General features: G+C 33.6%; 1 protein-coding gene across 2 annotated transcripts in view; it reads left to right on the top strand.

Moving 5' to 3' along the window:
- The first annotated feature begins 30 nt into the window (after positions 1 to 30).
- The window catches only part of LOC150103540 (uncharacterized), a 33,170-nt gene continuing 12,870 nt past the window's right edge, over positions 31 to 20,330 (top strand). The window contains exons 1-2 of one of the 2 annotated variants that reach the window (XM_090397565.1): positions 31 to 156; positions 5,877 to 5,969. In XM_090397565.1, the coding sequence (XP_090253691.1) occupies positions 5,894 to 5,969 (76 nt within the window). In that variant the 5' untranslated portion in view covers positions 31 to 156; positions 5,877 to 5,893. Of the gene's footprint in view, positions 157 to 789; positions 800 to 5,876; positions 5,970 to 20,330 lie in introns of those variants that run through there. The other variant, XM_090397566.1, reaches the window with a different exon arrangement.

Raw genomic sequence — 20,330 nt, 5'->3', positions numbered from 1 at the left:
CCGCTTATCGGTCTGTTTGTTAAAACCTTTGCACCGTCATAACAGAGAAATGCACTTACAGATTACCAACGCACATTGGATTTTGTGTTCTTTTAAATCATTGGTGATTTTTCCCTTGACTGGGTTTACTTGTTCAAACTACAGTTAAAAATCAAGGTAAGCAAGGATCCTTTATTAATTGATTTATTTGTACATATTTGTTATGAATTAACTAATTTAAAGAACTGCTTCACTAAGATTGAACTTTGGACTTACGAAAGGTGTTTTCAAAGAGATAAGAATTATAAATCTAAAACATGTGCATTGATGTAAAGTAGTAGCGAGTGTTGACGATTTAAAATTGGCCTAAGAAAAATATTTTTTATAGAATATTATACTACTAACCTACATTAAAAATTGAAAGGCAATTTATTCTATATTGAAATGTAAGAAAGCAAAAAATATACAATGTTTTAATTTAATGTTTCTTGACTTTTCCGAACAAACTGAGAAGTGAGCCCCCACCAGAGTCTCTAAATATTTAAAAAAATACTTTTTTTCTGATATTGTTTTTATATTATATTATAATTAGAAATATATTATAATATTTCTTTATGAATGCTTTTCATATTCCCCGTTATCTGTAGAAGAAAATGTATGAATGGGGTATTATTGAGCTATAAGCTCTGGTCATGGCGGGGTAATGGCAATACTTGAGCCTCAGTTAAAACTTCATTGGCTACAACATTGCCATCTGTTATCCTCTGGAATCTTATTCTGATATTATTTTTTTTCTTCACCCTTCAGTTAAAAATCAAGTCATGGCGGGGTAATGGCAATACTTGAGCCTCAGTTAAAACTTCATTGGCTACAACATTGCCATCTGTTATCCTCTGGAATCTTATTCTGATATTATTTTTTTTCTTCACCCTTTCTTTGACGTATATGTCTTTAAATCAATGGTGCGGAAACAAACAGTGATAATCACTTAGGACTAATATTCTCTATTGTGACGATGGCATCATGTTCTGAACAATATTTTTGCAGGAAAGGATGTTGTTTCTAAGCAATTATACCACCAACTTACTGCACATGTATTCCTGTGCTACTAGGAGGCTGGATTGTCAGTTAGAGCAGTTTGAATTATGGGCGATGCAATTCAAACCGCTCCAACTGACAATCCAGCTAAAAATGCAATTCAAGATTAGTGTGCGATGTTTGTTATTCTGGTCTGATTGCTTAACAGAATGGCAAACTGAACTGTAGGGGAAAAAATATTCACACCTCCGTCATATAATTCGCATTTATTTTTTAAAGAAAGCCATAAGTTACTGAAAATGCTCACTTACTACTAAGGAATCAAGAATATCACTATATGAAGTAACAACAGATGGAAGAGACTAGTAAACAAGGTAAGAGAAAAACTGTAATGGTTTAAACTGTTCTCAGCTAAACTTTTATATTCTTAATAACAAGAATTGTTTATTCAATCCTAGAAGTATTTTCCCTCTGACCAGTATCAAAGAGAAGGTAGGTATTTTTACTGATTTGGATCTGTTTAATTTCCTTTTAATTGGACAACAAATAACCTTAACTCTTTTCATTTATCGTGTCGAAATTCTTGAAAAGCAATTCATCACTTCTTGAATACGCAAAAAAACTTCTGATTACAACAAATACATTCCTTTAAGTGGAAAGCCACTGAGGATTTCTTTCCCTCTCCTTGAGTATGTTTGCTAAAATAGATTTTGAGCATTCGGCAATCAACCAAAATAGGAAGAGTGGTTCCTCTTGACACAGACATTTTTAACAGATCACAGGTGGACGCAAATAACCATCACAAAGCAACTCATCCATCCCATTAAGATTCACATCTCATCACAGTTAACAGTAAAGTGAAGTTATTTGTAAACGTTTTTTTTTGTGTGTATAATATCAGGCTTAATGTGTATATTTAAGGGTAAATTAAGAGTCTCCGTAGCTCAGACGAAGCCCTTTGGTCGGAAAGACCTTGGCTCAAATACCGTCTAGTAGGCGAAGAATCTTTATCAGGGCTTTTGAAGTAGCAGTAGGTTTGCGGGTCTTAAAAAAGGGAGTTGAGGGTTTTCCCTTCCGAAAATGTATGATTTTCGTCTTTCAACGCGTCCAGTGAAGCACCCGCAAATAACCACCTTTGGAGTTACGGTTATGAAATCCAAGGATGCTTGGAATGTCGTGAAACGATCGAATTCCCGTTAGGACCACCGATGATGATGATGATAAGGTTAAATCCTATTCAACTATGTCTGTTTGTTTTTCCCTGACCTTTTTGATATCGTAAGGTCACGATATCAAAAAAGATAAGGTTATGATAAGGTCATGAAGTTTTGTTATTAAAGGCAGAGGGTACAATGTTAATTACTGTGATAACTGAATTGGAATACTTAATTTCTTTTGTTTGTTCTCATACCAAGAGTCAATTTTTGTCTAATACAACTATGAGATCTCATTGTTGATTTACACCTACTATTTCAGTTTTCTAAACATGTTTTGCAACACTGAATAGTTAGTCAGTACCCTTTCCTTCAAATATTTCGGTTGAAATTTCATTTAGGACGTGATGAGCCTTTGTAAGTGCATCTCAACTGAAAGCGAGTTAACTAAATGTACATTCTATCCATTTGAATCTTCTTAATATACATTTGGCTATGGAACTTTTTAAACTAAAGGCAACGGTGCTGTCTGGCGATCACCTGCGAAGATTTTGATTTTAAGAACTGAATACAAGATTGTGATAACATCTACAAAGGCTCTGCGTTTATAGAATCTCAAGGGAACGTCGTCGAAAGGAACACAAAACAGCAGAAAAAGATGTATCCTTAAAAATCGTGTGACTATAACTCTTATCTGTAAGAAACGCATTCAAAACAATCATCATCATCCTTTCAGAGATTTAGGCCCAGTAGTGGCCTATTCCAGTTTCTTTCCATCTTTTCCTTGGTCGTTTCTGACTTTTTATCCTCCAATTGGATGATGTAGTAGTGATACAAGACTACCCAAAAAATACGAGGAGAATTTTTTGGGTATATTGAACTGTGCATTCTTTCAAAATGTTCAATCACTTCTTTCGGCATTCATACACTTCGTCTAATACTGATCCTATTTTTAGTTCTTTACGTATTTCTGTGATGCTTCTTTTGTCCCAGAGGGCATAGCCATTAGCAGGAATTTCATTTCTCCAGTTTCTATTATTTTGTCTTCTGCAGTTTTAATGGTCCAAAATTCACTTCCTTACAGTATAGAAGGTCTTGCCAAAACTTTATAAATTTTGATACCAATGTCAGCTTGTTTTGTATATGATGCAGCATCTCCAAGGTATTTGAAGCAATTAATTTGTTCTAAAATTTTATTTTCAATCATGATTTTACTTCTGACTGGAAATGGTCCTTCAATAGCCATGATTTTATTTTGTCTGTTAATATATGCATTCCAAATTTTTTGCACTTATGTTTAAGGCGTATATGGAATTTTGGAGTTCATCTTCATTTCTCGCTATGAATATTTGGTCATCTGCAAAATGTATTAAGTATAGTTCCGCGATCCAGTTTGAATGCTGGTTTTATATTTTCCTTCCATTTGTTTACTAATTCATCTATATAAATGTTGAATAACAGTGGTAGTATTAGGCATCCTTGACGGGCCCCGCTGTTTATTGATTTCCATTCTGTAACTTTTTTATTGATTCTTGCATGTATCACAACAACCAATACATGTTGGTTATTGTTCTTGCAGCAAGTAGCTGATTGGGAATGTTTTGATTCTTAAGTATGGTCCACAGTTTGTTCCTTAAGACTGTGTCAAAGGTTTTCTGATAGTCTACAAATGCTATCTGCGTTTCTGCATTGTATTCGTAATATTTTTTCATTAAGATTTTTAATTTAAAAGCTTGATCAATACATGATCGTCGTTTCGAAAGTCATTTTCTTCTTCTCAAAGTTTATCTTCTACATATAATTTGAAGTTAATATTCGTGCATATAACTTATAACCAGTATTTATAAGACTTATTACTCTGCCGACCCCCCCCTCTTTTTATATATTGGGATGATAATCGCCTTATTCCAACTTTCTGGGATATTTCCTTGCTGCCATATTTTGTTAAATAATTTTTAAAAGTCGTTTGTTGAATAGCATGCCTGCATATTTTATAAGTTCCGTGTTCATTCCATCTTCTCCAGGGGATTTTCCTGATTTGCTTTGCTGTATTGCTTGTTGGATCGATTGTAATATTACTGCTTTCGCTGTGTAGTCAGTAGTAAGCATTGTGTCAATTTTAGATTTGTTACTATCTTACATAGGTTTTGGAAGAAATCCAGTCAAGTGTTCTCTGTGATTATTTCAAGTTTCACTTTCTTTTACCTCCTTATTCATATCCCTTAGAAGTTTGTCTGTATTTCGTCTCTTCACTGTAAAATCTCTTTCCAATTTTGCGCTGAAGTTATCCCATGTTTCGTTATTCTTCTTTTCCACCTGCTTTTATTTATAATTAATTTCTGCTTCTAGTGATTTGGATACTGAAACGTCTTCTGGTCCAGATAGCATATTTCCTACCTTCTCTAACATTGTGCTCCAGAATTAACGCCCATTCTGCATCATCTCTACAATTATATATATATATATATATATATATATATATATATATATATATATATATATATATATATATATATATATATATATATATATATATATATATATATATATATATATATATATATATATACCTGGTATTTATCCCAATGTGTGGAAGCAATCTCATATCCATCCTATACCTGAAATGATAGAAGTCAACTTTCAAACTAGCAACCAATTACCATTGTCTGAGTCCTCTCCAAAATAATGAAGAAAATTATCAATAGCCAGTTCCTCTACTAATTAATCAGTGACCACTAGTACGGATTCTGCCATTCAAGATCCACATGTGCCATGGAAAGATTTAAAGAAACTTGCGCTGTCGTCCTTGACATTTTCAAAGCCTTCAACCATGTGTGGCATCATGGCCTGCTCAACAAATTGACATCATTTGGTCTCCCTGCCACCCTTTGTAACTGGGTAGCAGCTTTCTCTCTGATCATTCTCTGCAAGTAAAGATGGCTTCCTCTCTTTAAGCTTCACCACCAATGCTGGAGTAACTCGAGGCTTGGTCTTATCACCTATTCTCTTGCTCCTATACATAAATAACCTACTCACAATCTTTGATTATAGCTTCAAAGTTTCCATCCCAGTTTCTTATTCGCTTTCTCCTCTTCCATTTACTTTTTGTTTTCCGAGGCAATTCTGTTGGTGTATTTATTAATACATTTTAAAAGCATTCCGTTATATCTCTCCATCATCGTTTTCTTTTATTTGCTTTAGTTTTCCATTTATTCTTTCCGAATAAAGGTAGTTGATACTTTTGTCATCCAAGAGTTGAACTCAAAGATTTCTGGAGATTTCTCTTAGCACTGATTTGGTTAATTTTAAATCATATTGGGAATATCCTTAATTTTTCTTGTAAAAGATAATGATCAAATTCAATTTCTGCACTTCTAAATACCCGGCTATCTAGTATCGTATTAGCTGTTTTCTATTAGCTAGTATATAATCTATTACACGTTTTAGGTTTCTTGTTTCCCAAGTGAATTTATGGCAATCTTTATTACCGAGTGGAATGTTCTCTAACCTGGCATTAAAATCTCCTATTATTAATAGATAATCTTTTGGGTTTATTATATTTTTTGTTTTTTATATTTTTTGCGTAATATCCATCCCCCTTTGAACCCCAAATATTTAAAAGTAGATGAAATTCTAAGAAATCTAATCTGAATTAATACTTGATTTCTCTGCACATGTTACATATTCTTTCCATTCTTTTTTTAGTGTTGTATAAAAAAAAGATGTGCAAGAGTATCTACAAGCAGCTGTCACTCGCATTCATTTTTTATATATTTTTATTCACTGACACGGCTGCAGGTAAGTACAGTTACTATTAGCAATATTATTAAGGATGATATCAGATTTTTGAAAATAAGATGTTTCTTTAAATATATGTTAATAATACAAAATGAATTTAAAATTTCATTAATAAAATTAGCTTATTTATTTTGTTTGCAAAATTAATTATATTTGCAAAAGTTATAATTTTCAAAAAACATTATATATAAATTTTAAACACCATAAAAAAGTAAAGATGATAATTTTATAATTGAAATAAGCAATAGCATAGCGTATACATGCAAAATTCCTAGGAATACTTCTCGATAGCGATTATGCTTCAACAGCCACATCAAGAGCATATGCACCAAAGCTTCAAACGTTATCGCCCAGCTATACCCCTTAATCAACAGACACAGCAAACTAAGCTCAACAAATAAAATACTACTGTATGAGACAGTGATCCGTCCCACAGTCATATACGCCTCCCCAGCCTGGAGTCATACCTCCAAGACAAACATCCTCAAGCTACAAAGACTACAGAACAAATGCCTGCGAATGATTCAGGATGCCCCGTGGTTCATCAGGAATGCCCAGATCCACCGGGACATAAATATCCCCTACATCTCTCCACTACTACGCTCCCTAGCAGAAAAATTCTTTATGAAGACATCTATCCATCCAAACCAACTGATACAACAAGCCGGAAACTATGACGGTAATGACTACTGGAAACATAAAAGACCAAAAGCCATCCTAACACCCAACGATGAATAACCACTTCTGCCCACTCAGGGCGAGCTAAAATAGCTCACAAATCTCTCCCATCACTACTCCCGAAACAGACAACAGGGAATATGAAAAGCATCAAGCTTCACCCTCTGCGAAATATATGTCCTGCGTCCTGCATAGCATATACATAGGGTTTATGACCTTATAAGTATTTGGAATTTTGCAATGTTTAGCAATTGAAGTATCGATTTGTAGCGAATCAAAAAGATAACCCTAGTAGTATACCAGGCGCTTTTGTGCAGATCAAGATCAAATAAGGAATCGTGACGTATTTGTGTGTATCACGTCATGAGTTTGGAATGTTAGGAATTTCCCAGGGGACATATGTGTCAGTGACGTCAGTTCTTGTGTTTTGGTTCGCGTATGGAATTATGGGTGATGGTAGAGATAAGGATTCATGACGTCATTTGTTAGTTATAAATAAGTGACGTTATTGTTTTCAATGGAAAAGGAAGATTATTAGTGGATAAGGATTCGTGGCATGATTGGTGGGACACTATGAACAAAATGGGGCTAGGGTGAAGAGGGGAAGCGATGTCTGTGTTGTTATGAGTTGTAGATAAGTAAATGGTTTGCGTATGACATTATGGGTGATGGATAATGATAAGATAATGGTTGGAATTTCGCTGGGGACCCACTTCTGTCAAGGACATTATGTGGTGTGTTTGGTTTGCGTTAAGTATTGTGGGTGTCTTATAGATAAGGAATCGTGAGGTTATGAGCTTGGAAATTTCGGGGGAACATATGTCACTGTGATATCACATGGTGTTTTGGTTTGCCTATGGAATTGTGGGCGATGTTTTTGAAATAAGATATCTTGGAATTTTCCCAGGATGACAAACATCTGTCATTGTCATCAGGTTTTGTCTTTGGATTTCTATAGATGGCAGTACTAATTTTCCAATATAGTTTGCGGTATTTCTTTCCTGTTAATTGCTATGGGAATTCTTAGAGCAGAGTAGAGTCAAACTGGCAGAAGCGTTTCGAGTTTTTCAGAGTAATTTAATTATATGCTGGTGTCCCTCAAAAACATGCTTTTCTTTTCTCAAATACATAACTCATCCGAATATTTTTATTTGTCTACATTTAAGATCTTAAACTTTATTACTTTTCTAAACGTTATCTATTTTACAAAATGTTTGGCTATTGCTATTTTTTTCTTTACAGTCAAGAGAAAAACTAAATGGCATTTAAAAAATAAATTAAAATAAATGGACAGTTAAATGGATTACAACAACTTTTGTATGTAGTCTAGAAATTCTAATGATAATGTAAATTACTTGCAGTCTTTCCAGAGTTATTCCAAAATAGTTGAATTTTATATCCACAACACACACTCACACATCATTTGAAAGAACAATATTTCTGTAAATAACCAAAAAATCTAGTTGACTACATCCTTTAGATTTCCATGCATTTGGTTCTGTTCCTTACTTCCTTCGCACGGTTCTCATGCTTTGTTCTTCCCAAGCTATCTGTCCCCAATGACATCACCCTGTTGAGCTACATCCTTTAGATTTCCATGCATTTGGTTCTGTTCCTTAATTCCTTCGCACGGTTCTCATGCTTTGTTCTTCCCAAGCTATCTGTCCCCAATGACATCACCCTGTTGTGCCAACTAGCGACTTCCGGTTTTTGGAATTCTGGTAGATTTGTTATTAAAACTCGTAATTTTTTCTCTCTATTTTACTTTAAAAATCAGTTAACTACATATTTCTGTAAATAACCAAAAAATCTAGTTGACTACATCCTTTAGATTTCCATGCATTTGGTTCTGTTCCTTAATTCCTTCGCACGGTTCTCGTGCTTTGTTTTTCCCAAGCTATCTGTCCCCAATGACATCACCCTGTTGAGCCAACTAGCGACTTCCGGTTTTTGGAATTCTGGTAGATTTGTTATTAAAACTCGTAATTTTTTTCTCTCTATTTTACTTTAAAAATCAGTTAACTACATTTTTTATGCCAGAATAACTGAGCAATAAATAAATGACTGTGCGTGAATCCCCTCACCCGCATACACAGTGCTTATATTTTCATTAGTCTTTCTTGAAGATTAGTCATTAATTTCCGGTCTTAGTTTTCTGTCCTCTTTCAGTTCCTCCCACAGTGACTAAGTGATTTTAGCATTCACTTAATCTGAACTATGTTTTTAATGTCTTTTCCTGACTAATATCCGACAGTGATCGACAAATTCGCACACGTGTGACATCCTCTGATTAGGTTTGGAATTCTCCGTTAGCGTTTTCTTTTTGCCACCACAAATAAATAGTTATTTCTTTTTATTTCAAATGAATATTAGCTCTGTAATATAGGTTGTTAATTTATATTACACTACAACACACACACTTTTTTTCTTTTTTTTTGTTATTAAGACTCGTAATTTGTTTTCTTCATTTTACTTTAAAAATCAGTTAACTACATTTTTCTAGCCAGAATAACTGAGCAACAAATAAACAACTAGATTGTCCTTCTCTGACTATTAATTTTACCTTCGATTGCTTGTACTCTTAATCTATTTCTGTAACTGAAATTTATTTGATTTATTTTTTTTCTTTAGTATTAGCAAGTTAAGTAATGGATATTGAGGCAAAAAAGGTTTTGAACTTTCTGTTAGCGTTTTCTTTTAGAATCCAAAGATACAATTACATTATAAGCTATCACATCTGTTTTTTTTTTCTAAACCGAACTTTTTTTTCATTATTTTTTAAGTGTTTCGGAAACGTGATTGGTTTAACTATCTACTTTCTCTCTATAAAATAACCAAATTCTAACAGTCGTTCTTTCAGTAAGACTGTTTTTTCTAGTCTGGTGGAGGTGTCTACAGATATAGTAACAAAGTGTCACTTTTCAGGTGAAATCTTCTGCACTAAAAATTCTGGCTGTTAATTTAAAACCCGATTCCATTTGCTTGCAGGAGTTGACACAGTTTCTTGAAATATTTGAGGACTTGCATGACTTTTAATACTTGCATGACAAATAAGACTTTTAATTCACTGAGTGGATTTAAAAAAAGAAAAAGAAAGAAAGAAATGTCTCTGGTTAGTTTGTTGGAAGAAATTTCACAAGAAAAAATAATAATAATTTAAGTAAGACCATATATATATATATATATATATATATGGTCTTACTTAAAATTGCATAATACATCAATGACACCCTTTTGTTCATTTTAATTTACACATTTTATACTGATAACTGCTGAAAAAAAAATGCGTTTTTTTTTTTGCTCTGCAGTTATCAGTATCAGTTGAAGGTGAAATCACTAAAAGATATCCTCAAATAAGGAGCTCGCTCATCTCCAGTAGGCTGAGCAGACATCTTCTCAAGGAGAGGGGGGTGGGAAACATTGCAGGGAAGACCACTGTCACCCTCTCACTACCCTTTCACCTCTACCACCTGTGTTTCTTTTCCCCCAAAGTTATCAGTTGAAGGTGACATCACCAAAAGATATTGGCAACCGGCAAGCTTGCTCATCTCCCCATGGATGAGTGGAGAGGTTTGGTGGGGGGAAGTGTAGGGTGGGGGAGCCTTGCAGGGAAGACCACTGTCAACCTCTCTACCACCCTTTCACTTCTACCATGTAATGCTTTTTTTTCCATTCCCAACAATTTTGAACATCCACAAATGGCTAGCTCGCTCATCTCATTGGTTATCAGTTTGAGGTGACATCACTAAAATATAACCGCAAATTGCGCGTTCGCTCATCTCCCCTTGGATGAATTCTAGCCAAAGAGATAAAGTTTGCCCCATGATGTCATAAAGTAAGATAAACTTACATCAACATCAAATCTACCAGCATACATGCGAAAACATGTCTGCAAGTCATCTCTGTGAAAGTTTCCTTTTTGAAAGAACGGTCAGTTGAGTGTCTTTTCAGTTACTGCAATTCGTTCATCCAGTGCAGCTATCGTATTGTGTTGTGGTGTTTTATGTCCAGTAAAGTAAAATAATGAGTGAACTACAAAAGTCTTTGAAATTTTCTTTCTTCAGGAAAATAGCATGAGGCAAAACTCTTCACCTAGCTCTAAAAGGATGGAAACCGATTATTATTTTAGAAGACACGTACATTGTGATGTATTTATCCAGGACCACTTGGGAAACGTTTTGCAGGAAGTGGTCTGATATCCTTGGCTATTTGCAAAGAAGAGTTGACTATGAAATGGATCTCGGTGATTGTTATATTCTGAAATGCCAACATGGGGAATTAATGCTCGATGATACAAGAGCTGGTGGATGTAAAGTTTTCTCTACTAGTTGTGAAGAAGCTGAGAGATTTTCACCAAAAATGTACAACATTGATAATCATTTACTATTTTTGGAAACTGAATTACCAGCAATCCGTATTATGGGGAAAATTATTGCTAATCATCTAAATTCATCAATGGTAAAATTAGACCTTCAAGATTTTATTCAATTCGATAAAGATTCTTTATTTTCGGATATTTACGAACATTTTACAAAACCTGCTTGTGTATATCTGGTGACAAAAGAATACACAGAAAGCTTAATGATGCATGGTGTCATTTCCAGACTGAAGCAATATCAAATGTATGGAGCAGTACTAACTATGGTAACTCATCTAAAAACTCTTTTGCATTACCAGCTATTTTGATGTAATATAACCAAGAAACAGTGAGTAATGAAACTTTTATTCATTGAACTCTTTGGAAAATGTTAAGAGTATAAACTAAATATTGTGAAGTATTTTTAGCTAATTACATTTTAAATTTTTTCTCAGTGAATATACTTGTAAATAGTATTTCAGCAAAATAAAATATGCATTAGTAAACTTAAATGAACAAGTATGTGTGCTTTTGTTTTTGTGTTTTCCATAGTGAATTTTTTACTCAGTTATTCTGATTAGAATTTGATATTTAAATCCATAACTTTATACCTTAATGCAATTCTGTTTAATTTTTGTAACAAAATCACTACTGTGAAATTAATGCCAGGAACGGGAACAAAATGTGGTGAAAACTGATATCCATGTAATTGATTATTTTAGAAATTGTCTAATGCTACCTATTGATACTGTTTGAGTTATCTGAAAACAATTCGTTCACATAATCGAAAATCCGAACTATTAGAATTTGGTGGTTATACAGAGAAACAGCAGATAATTTAACTCAAAAACGTGACTTAAACTCTTAAAGTTTGGTATAGGAAAAAGGTTTGTACTCTCCAGATAGCACAAATATAAATTTTACCTTCCCCCACACAAAATAAGATAAAAACACATCAACCGTATATCCAGCAGCATGCAAAAATATGTCTGTGAGTCATCTGCATGAAAGGTTCATTTTTGAAGGAACAGTCAGGATAGGGTTATGTAAGGTCTGCGTGGCCCGAGCAAATTTTTGAGTGCAGACAAAAAATTTTTTCCCCACCCTTCAGTCAAAATTGTATATGTATATATGTGTATATGTATGTGTATATATATATATATATATATATAGTGAATAAATTAAAAAAAAAATTTGTTTATTATATAATGAGTACATAATTTTAACACAATTTCTAAATATTACATAAATCACATTAAATATGCCAAAACAAATATGAAAAAAATCTAAATTAAGAATTAACAGTTTTAATTATTTAAAAAATAACAAACCTTTCTAGCCTTAATTTCGGCAAAAGACTTGACTATTTCTTCTAGATCTAGTGTCTCGGCTATGTCAGTTTAAATAGATAAAGTGGCTAAGCCAGCTAATCTCTCTTGGGATATTGCGGACCTCAAATAATTTTTAATAAGTCTTAATTAGAAAAACTGCGTTCTGCACTTGCAACTGTAGTTGGGATTGTTAAAAGAATTCGTAGTAATGCGTACATTAGGGAAAAGACTATGCAGCTATTTGCACAAATATAATTTAATACTTCTTTGGGAGAATAATTATTTGATATCCTCCAAGAGAATATCTTTAATTCATTTAATAAATCTATTGCTGAAATATCTTTTTGATCACCATCAGACAGAACAATTTCTAAGTCGAAACAAGCTTTTTTTTTACTGTATCATTATCAACTTTAAGTTACCAATGTTAAAGAGAAACCAAAAAATGGATTCATATTTATTCTGTTCAAATCTCTCAGTAATCGATGTTATTTCTGAATCAAGAATTACATTAAAAAAATAATTTTAAACTGTCACTCAATAGTAATTGATTCATCAGGACATTCATAATCGAATTGAGTTTTTACATGTCGAGTTCGTGTGCTGCCATTAGTTGGGAAATCAGCATTTAACCCAATATTTAGAGCAAAGTTATGGGCTTGGTGCTTAATTTTCAAAAAATTATTTTTGCTTCTGCATGACGTCAAGAATTTTTCGTGACATCTAAGGATTTCAAGGCTTCCATAATATTGCAAGAGATATTTTGCAATTGTTTGCCAGATGCATTGACTTCACTTAGAATGTCATACCAAACAAATGTACCAAATATAAACTTGAAAGAATTTTTTTTTTTTTTGCTAACGAACTAGCTTCCAATTTTGTTTTAATGCCTTGTTGCCCAATTAAGCTGTCATCTTCTGTGATGAAAATTAAAGCTTCATGTATTTCTTTTACTTGATTTCGTATTGCTTTTACAGCTTTAACGCGACTTTCCCATCTCGTCGTGCATAAAGGTTTTAAAGTAAAATTTTAGATGTGGTTTAGAACTTCCCATCGATGACTTGATGAAGAAAAGAAATTAGAGATTGAATAAATGTCAAAAAATAAAACCGTATCTACATTGCAGCTTGCTGCATCGCTCAATACCAAGTCCAAGGAATGCGTACAACACGGAACAAAAAATGCTCTGGGATTTTTGTTCCTTAAAAGTGCTTGTACCCCTGCATTCACCCCTTCATATTTGATCCACTGTCATATCCCTGACCACGGATATTTTGAATATTTAAGTTTTTTTTCTTCTAATAATTTTAAAATTACTTCAGCCATACCACTTCCTGTTGTATTATTAATATTAATAAAATCTAGAAATCTTTCCTCCATTTGTATAATATCTTGGGTTTCTTCATTTGTTTCTTTTATAGAAACATATCTTACAATTACTGACATTTGCTCCTGCCACGAAATATGAGTGGTGCAATCAACAATTATTGAAAAATACTTAGCATTCATTATTTTAGATACAATTTTTTTTATTTTCATTACTCAATATATTAATGATTTCATTTTGTATACATTTCCCTAAATAATGAACGTGAATTTCATTGTTTTTTATGCATTCTACATGTTTTTTTTTAATACGCTGTCAAATTCGGCGAATAATTCAATCAGTTTCAACCATTTTCCATTATTATTATTTGTATAGAGAGTATCTAAACTTCCTCTGAACGCTATGTTTTCTTTTGCAAGAAATTTAATAACCAATATTATGCATTTTAAAGCATGAATCCAGTGTTCTTGTTCTTTTTTGAGTAATTTTAGCTGTTGTTGATCAATTGTAGTTTCATTTTTAAACGCTTTTCCAAATCAATCCATTGTTCAAAATTATTAAAATGTTCTTGAGATTTTTCGTGGCGCTGAAGAACTTGGGACGTATGTTTCCAATCGTTATTTCCTTCCGAAATTAAGTTCATAGTTCGAATATTAGAAAATAATTTGCAGCAGAAACAATATACTACATTTTTTGAACTTGAGTAAATTAACCAAGATCTTTTTATGGTTTCTCTGTTACTCAAAATCCTATTATAATGCGATACATGAAAACTCCTGTTATGTTCATCGCGTGGAAAAAAAGTCTCTTTTGATTCAACAGGAGGACCTCGTTTTACTAATATGTCAATTATTGAATTGGACAAGTACCTTCATAAATAAGAACGAAATTCATTCCGCAAGCTAATAATATAATACAAAATTATAAAGGAATAGCGAACTAGCATGTAAGAAAATTTTGCGGATATGTGAACGATTTATAATAATAATAATAATTATTATTATTATAAAAACCTTCATGGAGTCAAAGACTCATCGTGGGAGGTCCACTATTATACACATAGCTTATCTTACCGCGCCTTAAATATATTTACTGTCTCTGTGCTTACCACACTCTCGGGCAATGCACTCCAATCACTCACCACTCTCCATGCAAAAAACCTACTCCTGACTGCCTTTGTGTGAGCAAGGTGAGCACACCTTGCTCACACAAATTCCAAATCTCCTTATACCGCTTGTTGCTTTCTTTACTTGCTCTTCCTTTTCTCTTTTCCTTTTGAGAAAAGTAGCTCCCGATAACTTTTTCTCTTTCAAATTACTCATCTAAATGACAATAAATTTCGTATTGATAAATTATTCTTTTTCTATTAATTATTGATTTTGTGTTAGTTTATTATTTTTTAAGAGTTTTAAAACAATTAAATCTTATTTTAAAAAAAATCGATTTAAAACAGTTGCCTTCTACGGACTTTTATTATAAATAATTAATTTATACAATCATTTGAAAATTTGATAATTAAAGGTAAACTATAATTAATGAGGGCAATTATGTAAAGTATGCTGCCACGAGCGATTTTGTCATTTTAGCAAAATGTGCCTCTGATTAATATGTTTATAATTTATAAACTATTATCTTTAAAATTTTATTTGATTATCAAAATGCAAAAATAAGTACACAATTAAAAATAAAGTCAAAAATTGTCCAAAGTCACTTAAACACAGAATACTTAATACATTCAATGTTTCACATTCAAAATTGAAATGACGCTGAAAAAAATGTAAGTGCATATCAGGCTGTTTCGTCTATCCAAATTTGAAGCAGAATTTAAGAAAACGAACAGCGTAATATACACTTTGTTTCAGACTAAATATTTGGATAGATCATTGTTTCTTAAACTCCAGATATCCATGTACCCCCCTCTTTAATTTTCATCATCATCATCATCAAATTCCTGCCATGTACCCTCAAGGGGTGTACAATATATGATAGTACTACATGAAACATTCACATCATTACTAACTTCCTATCTACAATTTTTCTTCCAAATCAGTCTGTTACTTGTCAAGACTCCAACATTATCAGATCTTATATTTCTATCGTCTAAGGCACTTTGTACGATATCAATCCTCCTCTATCTTGGTCTTCCTCTGGGTCGTTTTCTTGCCAACCTGCAGAGAATACTTGGTTTGCTAATCTTTCCTCTCCTCTTCTGTTTAAGTGACCATACCACCCGAGATTAGCTCTGCTAACGCATTCCTGGATGCTGACAATGTCAAGTTCTTTCCTAATATCCTCGTTTTTAATATGATATTGCCATTGATGCCATCTGTTCACGCCTCTAATCTTTTTCAGGACTCTCATATCTGCGGTCTCTAGTCTTTGGTCAAGTGTTTTACTTCTGACCCAGCTCTCAGATCCATAAGTTAAAACTGGTTTGAACACTGTCTTGTATACAGCTAATTTAGTGTTCCGACTAATTTCTCTCTTATTCCATATGAATTTATTCAATTGACTTCCTTCCATACCAGCTTTGTTGATTATGTTGTCTATTTCCATATTTAATTTACCATCTTCACTAAATATCGTGCCTAAGTAGCTGAAATATTTTATTTGTTCCACAGGTCCTCCATTCACAATGCCATTGACATATTCAATGCTTCTGCCTATTTTTATCGTCTTTGTCTTTTTAATGCTGACCTTGATACCATATCTATTACAACAGTTATTCAATTTAGTCAGGAAATATTGCAGACTTGTAGCGGATTTATTTAGAAGTATAACATCGTCTGCATAAAACAAAGAGCTAACATTAATATCTCCAATTTTGATGTCAGGTTTAATACCACTTTCATTCAGAATGTGATCCATATAGATAATAGAATAACAGACGGGATAATGTGCATCCTTGTCTGACAACAGGTTTTACGTTAAACTATCTCCCTGTACTTCCTTCAATTCTAACTGCTCACTTACAACTCAAATAAAGACTACGTATTGTTCGATGTAATGCCCCATTGACACCATATAACTGTAGCGTATTGAATAGCTTCTCTCTCTCTTGGCACCTTGTCATATACCTTTTCCAAATCGACAAAACTTAAATACAGATCTTTGTTATATTCCCATGCTTTCTCAACTATTTGTTGTAAAGTGAAGATCTGACCCTGACAACCTCTGTTTGGCCTGAATCCAGCTTGTTCTTCACCAAACTTCTCTTCCACAATTCTTCTCAATCGTTTCTCAAGTATACTTGCTTATATCATGCCAGGAACCCTCACTAAGGAAATATCTCTGCAATTCTCACATTCAGTTTTATTTCCCTTTTTATATATGGATACTATGAGAGCTCTACTCCAACCATCGGGAATTGGTCCCTCTGTCCAGGCTTTCTGAACTATGCAGTGCGGCCACTGTAAGACTCTTATACCACCATACTTCAGCATTTCTGGTCGAATATCATCTAGTCCTGCTGTCTTTCCACATTTCAAGCCTTTGATGGCTTTTTCTAGTTTAAGTATGGATATGTATTCCTGACTGTATGCCTGTTGAGTGTTTTTACCGCTTTACTATCACTGCTTGTTTCATTTAGCAATTTTTCGAAGTAATTACTCCATACTTCAAGGATATCTTTTTCTCCTGTTTTCATGTCACCTTTATCATCTCTAACTCCTTTTACAGCACTCTTTCCTCCATTCCTAAGTTTCTTCAACAACCTCCAGAATATATTGTCACCTTCTTGATATTTATTTTCTATGTTCTTGCCAAAGTCCTCCCATGACTTTTGTTTAGCTAGTTTCACACAGTGTTTAGCTTTCTTACATTTGTCTCTGTATTCTCTAAGAGCACAAGATGACTTATTTGCCAGTAACTTTTGATATGCTTTCTTCTTTTCCTTCACTGCCTCTTTAACTTCCTGTGTCCACCATGGAGTTCTGATTTTTCTATCCTTGCAGACAACCTCACCACAAGCCTCTCTGGTTGAATCAATCAAGGCTTTCTTCAAGGCTTGCCACTGAATCTCTTAAGTTTGGTTCCTGTTCACAAATTATTTCATTTTTTTCCCAATAATCTTTGTGTATTTTAGTCTACAGTTCACATCTAAGAGCTGCTCAACTTTTATTCGCTTTAAAACTTTCTTACATGTTATTCTTTTCAATATGAAATTCAATTTTATCCTGCTCAAGACTAAATAGTGATCGCTTCCAATTTCAAATCCTCTGTACATTCTGGTGTCCTGCACCAGGGAGAAAACATCACTATCAACAATAATATTGTCAATGAGACTTTTCTTATTCCTTGCCTCTTCTCTCCATGTGAATTTCTAAGTTGTCCTTCTAAGAAATCCTTGAATATCTAAGTTGGTTTGAAATAATTTCTGTTTTTCTATATAATTATTTTTATTTTATAGAAAACTTTCTTAAAAATAAACTTAGTTAAATTTAAATGTTTGTTTTATGCTATACCTTTTTTAATTTTGCTAATACTCTACGTACATTTTTCCAACTGTTATACAAGCAAAATAGTTACACTTTAAAAACTACAATGTTCGTAAAAGAAAAGATAAATTTTCCGACCTGTAATAATAAACAAACTCATCCCAGAAGACAGATTGATTACCCTATTATCGAGTCTCCTTTTTCTGACATGCGCAGAAGTGTCGAGGGACCTCTAATCGGTGGGCGAACTATATCATTGGTATAATTATTTGTCAATTTCTTTTGAATAAGACTTCAAATTTATTTCCTAAAGAAATTTGTATTACTGATGGAATTATTTTAAGATATGGATTGACAAAATCACCTTGTAGTTGGAAAGAATTACCTGAAAGAGTTAAAAAACAGAATTCTTGGTTAATAAAATATAACCATCAGCTGAAGTGGGAAATTGGTTCACTAGCTTTGGACAAACTAAGAAATTGGATGACAGAATCAACATGCAAATATCAAATATTACTCGCCAAAGTAAGAGAAAAATTAAAAACATTAACGAGGTAAATAGGGAGACCTGTTCTTGATTTAACTGAAATTGGATGCCCAAAACGTGAAAACATAACGTGTACTTTTAAATGCTTTTGGAAGCATAACGAAAGATTCTGTGCTTTTAATAATGCTCAAAAATTTATGTATTGGTTTCAAAAAAACAAAAATGTGACCTTTAATTTTACTACAGTAATAAATTCCCAACGATCAAAAATGAAGAAACTTTCAGATGATAGTCACATTGTCGAAACCACATGATGGCAATTCCTCAACCATGGGAAGAACCTTTGAACAACAGCGCAAATTTAACAATAAGCAGATCAAGGACCAAAAAATAAGATTGTATTTTTCACTTTATTTATTTTCTGTATGTTAGATTCAGTAAATACAATTGTAAATAATATTTTATGAAGTAAATTGAAATGAACAAAAGGGTGTCGTTGATGTGTTATGCAATTTTAAGTAAGACCATATATATATATATATATATATATATATACACATACATTAGGGGACTCTGCCCACCTGACGCCTATGGCCGCCAACCCCCCCCCCGAGTTCCTGGGGAGCATAGAATTTTGAAGACTCAAAAGGGGGTTCTTCTCCCCCCTGGTGCCTATGGCACCCAACCCCTTGAGTTCCGGTCTAGTAGGCGAGTTCTCCTTGAATTCTGATCAAGCCATATCCTTTTCTTGGCTGATCCTAATGATGAAAGCCCAAGTCATACAGTCCGCTGGGACAGATCTACTAACATCTTTCGTTGCCATTATGAATTGGAGAGAAAAATCGTAGAATCTAAGGAAATCATCCTCAACCCTGAACATCTAAATAATAACTTGAGCTACAATCTCCCAGATAGTCATTCAGCTGTAACCATGTACTGGCGTTCATGTAATGCTACAAGCACGCACTCTCCCAACCATCCAACAAACGAAAGAGCAGCTTTAAATACGACTGCAACGTTTTCATGCTAATAAAGACTCTCTATGTTTTTTTTTAACCTTCAGTGTTTAGTGTTTTTTCTTTTATAATGTCACCTAATTAAGGCTGTTATAAGCTGAAACCAGTCGTGTGTTACTATTAAACCCCCCCCCTTTTTTTTTTACCTAACTCTCGGTTTAAGTCATTCAACTCATTTTACAATATGTACAGGGTGTTCGGGATAAATTTGACATATTTATAATTAATTATATTTTTCCGTAAGTTACATGTATTAACACACACTTCTCTTCATTTAAAAGTTTGGACCCTTCTTCATTCATATACAAGATGTCAGAAAGGATGGATAGCTGGAACCCACCTGAATCATGGAAGAGAATAACTTGTATCATGATGATTCGTGCCCGCCATCAAAATAAGGATATTACGACTGCTGCCCAATGCTCCCTGAATACAGTAAAAACAATCAGGCATGAACTAGAGACTTGCAATGGTGACTACGAGGATGTAGCAAGAAGAAAGATCCCTAGCAGACGATCTGATTGCGTTCGTACAGCAGAATTCCTCGCAAATCTGCAGGAACAGGTGTTGAAGAACCCTGGCATTGGAATTCGGGCTTTGTTCGTGGAGTTGCTAACTGTAGTCAAGCCCTGGATAACAAGGGTAGCCAATGGTAGACCGTATGTATGGCAGCAGGATTCGGCCCCTTGCCACACCTCTGGGAAAAGTCAAAAATGGTTGTCTGAAAAT

Source organism: Typopeltis vanoorti, chromosome 9 (genome assembly GCF_054136105.1).
Source record: "Typopeltis vanoorti isolate ZY-2024b chromosome 9, IOZ_Tvanoo_1.0, whole genome shotgun sequence".
Lineage (NCBI taxonomy): Eukaryota > Metazoa > Arthropoda > Arachnida > Uropygi > Thelyphonidae > Typopeltis > Typopeltis vanoorti.
Note: the sequence above shows the minus strand (reverse complement) of the source record. Positions and strands in the feature narration are given on the sequence as shown.